The sequence below is a fragment of the Pogona vitticeps genome, chromosome 6 (genome assembly GCF_051106095.1).
Source record: "Pogona vitticeps strain Pit_001003342236 chromosome 6, PviZW2.1, whole genome shotgun sequence".
Classification (NCBI taxonomy): domain Eukaryota; kingdom Metazoa; phylum Chordata; class Lepidosauria; order Squamata; family Agamidae; genus Pogona; species Pogona vitticeps.
The window spans coordinates 113383622-113396252 of record NC_135788.1 but is presented as its reverse complement, the minus strand read 5'-3'; the positions used below and the strand labels follow the sequence as shown (position 1 = coordinate 113396252).

Genomic DNA, 12631 nt, shown 5'->3' with positions numbered 1-12631 from the left:
TGTGTCCGTTGACCTCCATGTGCAGCTTTGGTTTTTTTTAAACGTTTTAACCTTTTTGACAGGTGGGCTGTTGAATATCAGATCTTTCATTCAGATTTATGCATTTCCTCTTGATAGATATTCCACTCCTGCTTCTATAATTATGAAATCAGAAAGAGCATTTGGTTGACTTCTATGATATATATTTTTGGCATAGATCTCCTGTTAGTTAACACTGACAATCCCCATCTGGGTAATTTTGATGGAGGGTTTCAGGCTCTACTTCAACAGAATCCAGTGTTTTTCCTTCTGCTGTATCAAGAAAGAAAGGATTTCTCAGGGTGCACAGGAAGGGGAGACAGGCAGACTGCTGGGTGGTAAGCATGTTTGAGAGGCATTGTAACGGTGGCCATATCTAACTTGCTCTGAGGACCAAATTAAGTGCCCAATTAATCATATCATAAATGATTCTCAAAAGACCCCGCAATAATGATTAATTTTGTGGGATTTCATTGCAGTCTGATTCCAAAAAACTGCCAGAATATTCTGGCCTTCGCCTTTGCCATCCGTCAGATCAACCAGGATGCTCAACTGTTACCCAATATCACTTTGGGTTACAAGATTTATGACAATTCTTTTAAACCCTGGAGAACCCTCGGGAACACCTTTGATCTTCTCTTCATGAGCGAAGAGCTTCTCCCCAATTACAACTGTGGCAAGACGGAGAAAGTGGTGGCTGCCATCGGTGGGCTCACTTCCGAAAACTCCATGCAGATGGCCAACATTTTCAGTATCTACAATATACCTCAGGTACGTCCATAGGGTTAAATAAATGTACCTTCATTGAGAGATCTTACTTGCGTCCCTCTTAAACTGGGCCCTATCTCTTGGCTAGCATTGACTACCACCTGTAGAATTCATAATTCCAAGTGAATGTACAAGAAAGCATTCCTCTGGAGATTAAGAATTAAAAATTCCCCCCCCCCCGACTTTCATCCTTAGTATACATTTACAACGAGTTTATTTTGGGGACAAAGGCAAGTATTTTCCATTTTTTAATGTATAAGATGTGATGTTTTTTCTCTTAGCTCAGCTATGGCTCCTTCAGTCTTATATTAAGTGACAAAAGTCAGTTCCCTTCCTTCTACCGGATGGTGCCCAGCGAAAATGTTCAGTATGATGGGATTGTTCAACTGTTCAAGTCATTTGGATGGAACTGGATTGGTGTCATTGTTTCCAAGGATGACAGTGGGGAAACCTTCCTTCGAGCCTTGAGACCAAGGCTTGTGCAGAGTCATATTTGCATTGCTTGGACAGAGGAAATCCCAATCGTCACCGAGTTTTCACCAAAAGAAGTGATTGGGATATTCCTGGGTCCAATCTATTGGACACTTTCTCTGAGTGAAATTAATGTGATTCTTGTGTATGGGGACAGGCAGTCTCTGGAGGGGCTACGATTAGTTTTAGAGACCTTTGAATTTCACAAAATGCAGCCTCAAAGGAGGGTGTGGGTGACCACGGCTCAGTGGGATTTCACAGCTTTACCTGCTGGGCTGAAACTGGCCACAAATACTTTCCATGGAACTTTGTCCTTCAAACTCCACACAAACGTGGTGCCAGGATTTGAGAACTTTCTGGAGAATATGAACCCATATCAGGATCAGATTTACTTCATCCATCAGTTTTGGTATACTGCATTTCTCTGTTCATTCCCACTTTATAACCTAAGTGGTCCAAATTGGAAGACTTGTAGTGGAGGGGAGAAGCTGAGGAGCCTTCCTGGAAGTGTGTTTGAAATGGGCATGTCTGGCCAGAGCTACAGTACCTACAATGCTGTTTATGCTGTAGCTCATGCGCTCCATGCAGCCTTTTCATCAAGAGCTACGCAGAAGCGGAAGGGGCCAGGAGAGAAATGGAGCCTCCAGGACATTCAGCCATGGCAGGTAATCAGAAATATAAAATAAAGGAAAATCAAAATACAACATGAAATAAGATAAATAATTATCTAATTTCTATCTGAAGTCGCCAAAACAAATGAACATGAAACTGCATGATGTGTTGCATGAAACATGAGTGCATCTTTGTTCCCACTCCTGTTTTCATAGGCATCCTTCAGTCTTGAGAGACTATGGTAACATGCTCTGAATCAAGGAGTGTCCTCTCCAGAGCATGAAGCCTGGGTATACAGTGGTGCCTTGCTTAGCGATCGCTCTGTTGAGCGATGAAATCGCTTTGCAATGGACTTTTGGCCATCGCTGGAGCGATCGCTTAGTGATGTTCCCTATGGCTAAAATTCGCTTTGCGATGATCGCGGAAAAGCGATCATGGCAAAGCGAACTTTTTTAAACAGCTGATTGGCGGTTCCAAAATGGCCGCCATAAAAAAATGGCCGCTGCTGTTTTGCCTCGCTTTAGAGGCACCCAAAATGGCCGCTGCTATGGAGGAATTTCGCTTTAAGGTAAGTTTTTAGCCCATAGGAACGTATTAAACGCGTTTTAATACGTTCCTATGGGCTTTTTAATATCGCTTAGCGATTAAATCACTTAGCGATGTTTTTTCCGGGACGGATTAACATCGCTAAGTGAGGCACCACTGTACATTTCACCACTGTACAAAACTCCTGTTTTATCCAATCCATATGTTGCTACAATGAGCAGCGAGCTAATGAGATAGAGTGATGGATAGAGTGTGGTGGATAGAGGAGACTTGGATGGAAATTCTAACGATGAAAAGTCTGACGGTAGGAGTGGTCCTGGTACAACCACTGATCAAATTTCTTATATGATTATAATAGCATGGTGAGTTGTACGGAACACAGGGTCTCCCAAAAAAAATGCGATAAATTTTTGAAGAATTACTTTTTGAATTTTTAGAAGTTTTGGGTGACAAGATGTAAAAATTTATTAGTTTTAATGACAGAAACTTCCTTTAGTATCACTACAGGAACTTATGCTGTTTATTGTTAGATTCTTATTGAAAGCGGGAATGTTGTTTAATAATTTTCCAAACAGTTATTCAACCTTTGAAACTGAAATTTTCATAGCTGAGGAGTTACAGATGCTTTTAGCAGCCCTGTCCTGTGGTGTTTTGTTTAAAAAAAAGAAAAAGAAAAATAGGGAATCCAGTAAGCCAGAAAGATGTTGATATTGTTATTTGCCATTTAAAATATTTATCAATATTTGCCCATGCAGATGTTATTATTTTACAACTCACTTTCTTTTATAGGATAGAACTTAAAGTACTAACATTTAATTTGCCATCATTCTTTTCAAGTCCTAGTTGATGGTAGATTTATATGTGTATATTACTGGCTTTCAGCTGCAATTTTTTTAAAATATTAGATCTCAAGTCATAATTTCTTCCAGAAAACCCCCTCTCTGTGCTTTAGCATAACAGAATGATGCAAAATTAGTGACACCTACAGGCCTCTTTTGGTCATTACTGGTCACTTGCAGAGCAAGAAATGCAAATGTTCAGGAGATTTGGATGGATAGCAAAAGTGGCAACAAAAAAACAAGGTTGGCATACACTTGGTAGTATAGTGTTCTGCCATGAGGGAGCTCTGTACTTCCCTAGTTCCTGGATTATCCAGTTAAAAGAGCAGAGTTCAGGAAGCAAGGCAGGATACAAGCTCTGCTTCAGCATCCTAGTGACTCACTGTTTCTTGACAGAGAAATACTAGAATAGACAAATATGTAGCCTGATTCAGTGTCGGGAACAAATTCTATGGGTTCACTGAGATGTCCTGGCTATGCAGAGGAATACCAGTTCCCCTTGACATCTTCCATCTCATTATGGAAGGAACATTTCTGAATGCTTGGCATATGAGGAGCAGGATCTCATTTCCTGCTCTCTGCCTGGAATTGTACATTTCTGCACTCTAGCTTCACTCTTTTTTGAGGAATATCCAGTTCAACAACAGTGCTGGGGAAGAAATCATCTTTGATGAGAATGGGCAACGGGCTGCAGGATATGATATCATGAATTTTGTCACATTTCCCAACGAATCTTCCAGTGAAATCCAAGTTGGAAGGATGGACCCTTGGGCTTCTTTAGGCAAAAGGTTCACCGTTGATAGAAGCACCGTTGTGTGGAATCACAAGTTTAATCAGGTGAGGATGATTATTGTTAATTTGATCGTAATTTTTACCACCACTATTTCCTAGAGTTAATGGAGGCATTTTTTAAAAAGGTGGGGGGTTCATTACCATTAAAAACCATGATATTTCCATCATCACCCTGGCTTTGCTCAGGAGTGCATTCCATCAATGGGGCATCCCCAAAAAGATTCTCTACCCTATAACTCCTTCCTCATTTCTTAAGTTAAGGACACCTGGAGGAGGGCTACTGGTTTTAGTCATGGAGTCCATGTAAGTTTTAGATAGACAGGGAGCGTGGTAGTAGTAGATAATCAGATTTGGGCCGAGAAAGCCTTTCTACTTGGTTTGAGAAGCTTACTGCAGATGGCTTACTTTGAAGACTATTTCCTTAAACAACAATTTTATATCATCAATGCCTGAGGTAAAGTTCTGGAGAAAACCTGAAATCTCAGCATATTTGCAACTTCGTAGTGATCCAATAAAAATATTGGTCAACTGAGAACTTTGAGACAAAGCACATGGTATATTTCATATCATTAGCTCTTCGATTAAGGGCAGGGGTACCTACTAGACTGGGAAAATGGCAGTGAAAGAGGTGAAGTGGAGAGAGACAACTTCTTGTTACAACACGGTGCTAGTTGGGATTGGTGTCCGGTGGGGATTAGGCTTCCAAGACAAGGTGGACAGAAAACGAAGCCCGTTTGCTATTGTTTGTGGGCATAGCAGTCGGGTCTGAAAGTGAAAGGAGATCTTTCATCATAAAGATTTCCATTCTAAACACACTTCCTTGTGTTGGCAAACAGAAGCTGCCCAGCTCCATTTGTGTCGAGAGCTGCCACCCAGGACAGAGCATGTTCATCCAGGAGGGTAAAGAAGTGTGCTGCTATGATTGTGTGAAGTGTCCCAAGGGGAGGATTTCTATCCACATAGGTATGTGAAGGATTTCCAAGTTTCTTAGATGAACATTGATTTTGGGCTTCAAGAAATGTCTTTCCCTTCTTTCTTAAAATAAAAGTATGCATGGATGTTGTAGAATCAATGATATTCTGACATAGGGCAGTGAATTGAAGGGCCTAAGGAAACATCTGCCACCATGTTCTTCCACTTTCCCTGCAGAACTTACACACACACCCCTTGTTGGCTCCTCTGCTGATTTACCAGAGTGCGCTGCTCCTTCCCTCCCTGTTGCATGATCTTCCCTTCCAGCAGGAGTAAGGACTTCCCTTCTCCACCTCCTCCAGCAGCTGCCCACTCACAAGCTGTGCTTTAGGAATCCCTGCTCCTTGTCTGAGAAAGCAGCTACTGGAGGAGGTAGAGAAGTCCATGCTCCTGCCAGAAGGGAAACTCAGATGATGGGGAGGGAAGGTGCAGTGCACACCAGCAGGTGAGTAGGAGTAGCCAGCCAGGAGGGTGGGGAAAGTGAATGTGCAGCACATGTGGTTAGATGATTGGATGAATTCTGAGATTGAGTACATGTAATTGAGAATGGGTTTGTACCACCCATCCTGCTGCATAACCGTCCCCCTGTCTGAGATCTGCTGTGAATGTGGTGCATCAGTTGCCTCGGCTTATTGTGCTGGGGGACTTCAACATCCATGCAGAGTCCAGTTTGTCAGGAACAGCCAGGACTTCTTGTTTACTATGATTACCTTGAGACTTTCCAAAGTGGTATCTGGCCTCACGTATATTGCCAGGCACAGTTTTGATCTAGTTTTTCTGTACCAGATGATGTGAGTTTTGAAGGAACTCTCAGTAGTTCTATTGTGAAGGACAAAACACTTATTGGAACTCTGAGCCTCTAATTGCCAGCACCGGGATCATCACATAATCCCCCATATTCCTCAACCAAAATTTCATGTGCTTAGTCCTCTTGTCGAAGGTTGTAATTTGTTTGGTGCCATTTCATCAACTGATAAAACCTGAATTTGGAAAATATGTGGTATCGAGAAATATGAAGACTTTGTTCTTCTTTTTCAGATGCAGACTTGTGTGAACCTTGTCCTGAAGAATGGTATCCAAACAAGAATCAAGACAGTTGCATTCCCAAAGCCCTAAGCTACCTCTCTTATGAGGAACCCTTGGGCTCAGTACTGACTTGCTTGGCCCTCTTCCTTTCCATGATCACTGCAGTGGTGATGAGGACTTTCATTCAGTACCGACACACTCCCATGGTCAAAGCCAACAACTGGAGCATCACCTGTGCCCTCCTCTCCTCTCTCCTCCTCTGCTTCCTCTGTTCCTTCTTCTTCATTGGACAGCCTGGAACACTCACCTGCCTTCTGAGACAAATGGTGTTTGGCATCGTCTTCTGTGTATCTGTTGCTTGTGTCTTAGCCAAAACCATCACTGTGATTGTGGTCTTCATGGCCACAAAGCCTGGGTTTGGGATGAGGAGATGGGTTGGGAAGCGGCTGGCAGGGTCAGTCATCATGGTGTCTTCTCTTATTCAGGCTGGTATCTGTGCAGTCTGGTTGATTATCTCTCCCCCATTCCCAGAGTTTGACATGCATTCTGAGACTGACAAAATCTTAGTTCAATGTAACGAAGGTTCAGACCTCATGTTCTATCTTGTCCTGGGCTACATGGGACTGTTAGCTATAATAAGTTTCACAGTGGCTTTCTTTGCCCGCAAGTTGCCAGATACTTTTAATGAAGCCAAGTTAATCACTTTCAGCATGTTGATGTTTTGCAGTGTTTGGGTGTCTTTTCTGCCAGCCTACCTCAGTACTAAAGGGAAATACATGGTAGCCGTGGAGGTCTTCTCCATCTTGGCTTCCAGCGGTGGATTGCTGGGTTGTATCTTCCTTCCCAAATGTTATGTTGTTATTCTCAGGCCTGACCTGAACAACAAAAAGCAAATAGTAGGGAAAAAGATGAGATACAGGTGAAAGAGAAATCACATCATCTTCAATGACTTCTTTGGAAAATCTACATAGACAAAAGATAGAAATTATAGTTATCTTAGAGGCCTTGATAATGGTCCTGGTTTTGCATTGTTTTCATATTATGTGAGGTAGAAAAATGTCTGTTGCTTTTCTGAGGTCATACCTACAGAATTAAATTCGAACTGGGCAGTGTATTTTTCTTAAATTATATTTGTGGGCATGTTGACTAGTCGAAGTGTATTCAGATTGGATGGTATGTTTTTAGAATTATTTCTCATCAAGAAATATGATAAACCCTCTGGTTTGCAAAGTCTGTCAGTTTCCTATGATCAATTGATGAAGTCATATTATGATATGGCAGTAGAAGTGTCCTCTTCATCTGAGTTTACAAGGCTTATAAATGAGCAGAATATTTTATAAGATTCAGGGCCTTGAGATGGAGTGCAATAAGTCGCCTGCCTGTAAGGGAAAAGATCAGATGCTGATGTAATCAATTTGTCTCTACTCTTCAAACAATTCCAGCAAAACAAGGAGGTGGCTCATTGGAATTTTTCATTTGTTAATTTCCCCATTTCTAAGAAGATTCAGTTGCAAACCCCTTCAACCTTGGGACACAACCCTGACATGTGGGAATGGAAAACATGACCCTGATATCCCTTCATTTTGGTCATTCTAGTGTGTGATTTTCACTCAGGTCCTGAAGAAAGAAATGTGACCTTATTGATATCACCTGTGACAATGCTCTCATTCTAGTGTGTGGTTGTCTCTTTGACCATCCAGCTGTTTTAGACTTCTCCTCCCATCGTCTTACTCCTGAGAAAGTTAGTTAGGTCTTCTCGGAGTTTCCCTCCAAAACTTTGGAAAAAGTCCAGATCCGTGGACAGTTCTTTTTACATTTTTATTCCTTTACAATAGAGCAGGGCTTCAAATATAAGAAATCCAATCAGCCTTGATTAGCTTTCCTATAATTATCGAAATTACTGCTTTTAGCATTTCTGTTTTCCCAGTCCCTCTGAAAAATATGGGGCTTTTGTGTCAAAATCAGGAGCAAAAACAGCCCATTTCAGTAAGCATCTCTGCTCTCAGTGTATAAAGTCTCCTGTCCAAGGATATAACACCTCAGTTTGAGAGATGAAGTGGAGAGCTCTGCCAGTCCAAGCTGCTCTGTGTCTTCAGCCAAGAGTGATTGTATTGGTGGTGCCTTTTGCTCAGCATGAAGAGGTCTGAAGCAGACCAGTCCCAACTTTTGCTGGGCTTCTGTCTGGCTTTGTTGATGCTCCTGGTTCTTCATTCTTCCAGCTGGAATATGAGCCCTTCCATCTGTGACTGGAGGACAAGAGTTCAAACTTCTTTCTATAAAGCTTCAGATGAGATGATTCTTGGGGAGTTTGTATCCATTACTTTTGGTGGCTTCACTCTGAAAATCTTTGTGATGCACCCAGATTGTACTCCAGTAAATGCTGTGTAAGTAGTTCTTTGTCAATGCTGTGAAAATGAAAGTCCATGCAAACAGACCTGGCCTTCGCCCTCAGCCCAGCTTCCTAGGGAAAAGGGTTCAGCGTCCTGGGACACACTTTTTTAAATCAGTAAGTCCCACTCCTAGGCCCCACCCCCAGGCCATGTGCTGAGGAGGCAAAAAGAAAGCCCAGGGGAAAAAAAAACTCAGCAAGGCATCCATGCAAACAGACCTGGCCTTCGCCCTCAGCCCAGCTTCCTAGGGAAAAGGGTTCAGCGTCCTGGGACACACTCTTTTAAATCAGTAAGTCCCACTCCTAGGCCCCACCCCCAGGCCATGTGCTCAGGAGGCAAAAAGAAAGCCCAGGGGGGAAAAAACTCAGCAAGGCATCCATGCAAACAGACCTGGCCTTCGCCCTCAGCCCAGCTTCCTAGGGAAAAGGGTTCAGCGTCCTGGGACACACTCTTTTAAATCAGTAAGTCCCACTCCTAGGCCCCACCCCCAGGCCATGTGCTGAGGAGGCAAAAAGAAAGCCCAGGGGAAAAAAACTCAGCAAGGCATCCATGCAAACAGACCTGGCCTTCGCCCTCAGCCCAGCTTCCTAGGGAAAAGGGTTCAGCGTCCTGGGACACACTCTTTTAAATCAGTAAGTCCCACTCCTAGGCCCCACCCCCAGGCCATGTGCTGAGGAGGCAAAAAGAAAGCCCAGGGGAAAAAAACTCAGCAAGGCATCCATGCAAACAGACCTGGCCTTACACTGTTCTTGCCAAAAGACCTATTGTGGGAGAGGATGTGCTCAATCTATTGGATCCTTTCTCTGAGTGAAATTAATGTGATTCTTGTCTATGGAGACAGAATGAAGAGCTAAGCAGAAGAGAAAGCGGCCTGGAGAGAAATGGAGCCTCCAGCACATTCAGCCATGGCAGGTAATCAGAACTAGAAAATGAAAGGAACTGTGCATTGAGAGAAACAGGACATTATTAGGACCTATTTCTCCTGTTTAATGGATCAATCTCATTGAAAAACAAATGAAAGATAAGAAAAACTAATCCATCACCAAGCAGAGTAGAGCAAAGCGTTTTTGTAGCCCCAACTTCAAAACCACAGCAGAAAATGGAGGCTTCAATTCACTTCTGAAAGAGTGACAGAGAGGGAGCTATAGATTAACTTGTTTTTCACAGTTGCCTAGGATATCTTTCAAAAGTTCATAATTTTTATTTGGAAAGATCTGGTTTTTTTAAATTCATGTTTCCTTGAAGTAAATTAATTGCTTCTTAAATGAGAGAAATCTTTGAACTAATATAGCATTACTCTTCTGAAAACATCTGCACCAGTTCCTTGAGCTGTCGGGTTTTCCTACAATGACACATGCCTTAGTTACATCCCGTTTGGATTACTGTACCACGCTCTACGTAGGACTGCCTTTGAAGATGGTTCGGAAACTTCAACTGGTACAAAACTCTGCAGCCAGAATACTGACTGGGGCCAGCTACAGAAAGCATATAACACACCTGTTACAAGAACAGCACTGGCTACCAGTCTCTTTCCTGGCCCAGTTCAAAGTGCTAGTTGTTGTTGTTTAGTTGTTTAGTCATTTAGTCGTGTCCGACTCTTCATGACCCCATGGACCAGAGCACGCCAGGCCCTCCTGTCTTCCACTGCCTCCTGGAGCTGGGTCAAATTCATGTTGGTAGCTTTGATGAAAGTGCTGGTAATTGCCTATAAAACTTTATACCTATAAGACTTTATACTCCGATAGTCCAGGCTACCTGAAGGACCATATCTCCTTATATGCTCATTCTCAGCCATTAATATCAGCAGAGGAGACCTTTCTCTCAGTCCCATTGCCAGCACAAGTGCAGCCCTCGCACCCACAGTCTGGTTCTGATATGTGAATGACACATTTGCAATTTGCAGCCATGGTGAAGAAAAATTGGAAGAATTTCTCAACCATCTCAACAGCATCCACCCAAATATACAATTCACCAATTATTTATTTATTTATTTATTTATTTATTTATTTATTTATTTATTTATTTATTTATTTATTTATTTATTTATTTATTTAACTAAGTTTCAAATACAGGAAAGGGTCTTCATGACAGTTGACCAATTTTATAGTTTTTTCACCTCATGACACTTTGGATCTTGCCACATATTTATCACTTCTTCTCAGAATCACTTCTTCCCTAGTTACTAATATTTATCATTGAGTTTGTTACACAACTAATAAAGCGTAAATAAAACAGAAACTGAAACTATACATATTGTGATCTGAAATTCTACAATTCAAATTTATATATTCCTAGGTCAATCTTTTCTTTATCTAACAGAACGCCCCATGTGGCTTTCCGTGTTATTTTCAACTCTGTACGACTTTTGCCTTTGAGAAGCTCTGAGGATTTTCCCCTTTCAGCCATTTCAAGGGCTTTGTGTAGCCGTTATGCCCACTTTAAAAGCAAAAAAGCAAAGCAAACTGTGCTGCTTATATACCGCCCCATAGCGCTTCAAGCACTCTCTGGGCGGTTTACAATTTAATTATGCAGGCTACACATTGCCCCCCCCCCAGCAAGCTGGGTACTCATTTTACCGACCTCGGAAGGATAGAAGGCCGAGTCAACCTTGAGCCGGCTACCTGGGATTTGAACCCCAGGTCGTGAGCACAGTTTTAGCTTCAGTACAGCGGTTTAACCACTGCGTCACGAGGCTCTTACCATGCAGTCTCTAACTTGTTCATCCTCTCTTATCATATTTCAGCAATAGTTTATATTCTTTTTCTTTTTAACCCATAGAAAATCAGCTATATCTTTTTTTGTCGCTTTTTAAACTGAATTTCTTATTTTAGTGTTGGGAAAGTTTGAAATAAGAAAAGCAATTTTGGTAAAACATTCATTTTAATCATCGATATTATGCCCAAAAAGGATAGCTGGAGCTTTTCCCAACTGTCTAGATCCTTTTTTAATCTCCTTCCAAATCTTTACATAGCTATTTTCAAACAACGTACATTTTTATTGGTCAGTGCAACTCCTAAGTATTTCACTTTTCTCTTAGTTTTAAAATCTGTTCTATGCATTAATTTTGTTTTATCTTCTACTTGCGTATTTATTGCTCATATTTTAGTTTTTCCCTGGTTGATTTTAAAGCCCACAAGTGTCCCAAATTCTTTTATTTTAGTCATTACTATCTCTATTCCACATATAGGGTACTCTAACTTCAGAAATACATCATCAGCAAATGATCCCCCTCTAGCTCTCATCTGCCCGCCCGGTTATGCTGTCCAACACCAGGGTAGACTGGAGGGACGGGGGGGGAGTAGCCATTGTTTATAAGTCCACCTTGGAGGTAGTTAGGCACTCTTCAGTGGTAAAGCCGGGTCTAGAGGCTCTCCATGTGTCGATTGGGGCCAGGGATGGTATTGGGATCTTGCTGGGCTACCGTGCTCCCCGCGACCCAGCCATTTCCCTACCAGAGCTGGTGGACTTTGTCTCCGCGGCACTGTTGGACTCCCTGAAGCTACTAGTTTGGGGGGACTTCAACGTGCATGCGGGGGCAGAGACCTCGGGGCCAGCTCTTGAGTTCTTGGAGACCATGGCCTTCTTGAACATGTTCCAACATGTAAACGGCCCCACCCACATGGGTGGCCACACACTTGACCTGGTTTCTTCCACTAATGGGAGTTAGAGTGGTCTGATGGTGACTGACCTTGAGTCGGTACCCTTGTCATGGTCGGACCATCACCTAATAAAATGCACCCTTAAAATGGCTCTCCCCCCTCGCAGGGAGCTGGGACCTATTGTCATGGTCCGGCCTCGAAGGCTACTGGATCTCGTTGGATTCCAGGAAGCAATGAGAGGTGTTACGGCTGACCTGGCTGGCACTCCTGTCGAGGCTCTGGTTGACAGCTGGTTCGCCGCCATGGCTAGGGCTGTAGACATGATTGCACCTAAATGCCCTCTCTGCCATAGAGACCACCCGGCGCCCTGGTTCAACCAGGATCTCTGGGCGTTGAAGCAGGTCAGGAGACAGCTAGAGTGCAAATGGAGAAAGAACCTGACAGATTTTAATTGGATAGCTGTCAAGGTCGCTACTAACCTTTACCTGGCCAAGGTAAAGGCTGACAGTCGAGCATACTTTGCTAACCAGATAAGCAAAGCGTCCAACCAGCAGGCGGAGTTATTCCGTATAGTACGCGACCTATCTGGAATTGGTCT

The 12631-nt window shown here is 42.8% G+C and overlaps 1 protein-coding gene across 1 annotated transcript; it reads left to right on the top strand.

Annotated features, from left to right (window-relative positions):
• The first annotated feature begins 468 nt into the window (after positions 1-468).
• LOC140708277 (vomeronasal type-2 receptor 26-like) lies at positions 469-10764 on the top strand. The gene is made up of 4 exons (XM_078378772.1): positions 469-789; positions 3891-4091; positions 4883-5009; positions 6057-10764. The coding sequence occupies exons 1-4, from the start codon at positions 469-471 to the stop codon at positions 6965-6967; spliced, it is 1560 nt and encodes a 519-aa protein (XP_078234898.1). The 3' UTR covers positions 6968-10764.
• The last annotated feature ends 1867 nt before the right edge of the window (positions 10765-12631 follow it).

Bases quoted from the DNA above. Each gene is read 5' to 3' on its own strand.
- LOC140708277 (XM_078378772.1), top strand. From the start codon at position 469: ATGATTAATTTTGTGGGATTTCATTGCAGTCTGATTCCAAAAAACTGC. The intron at 790-3,890 runs GTACGTCCATAG...AGGAATATCCAG, and splicing joins GTATCTACAATATACCTCAG to TTCAACAACAGTGCTGGGGA. The intron at 5,010-6,056 runs GTATGTGAAGGA...CTTCTTTTTCAG, and splicing joins GAGGATTTCTATCCACATAG to ATGCAGACTTGTGTGAACCT.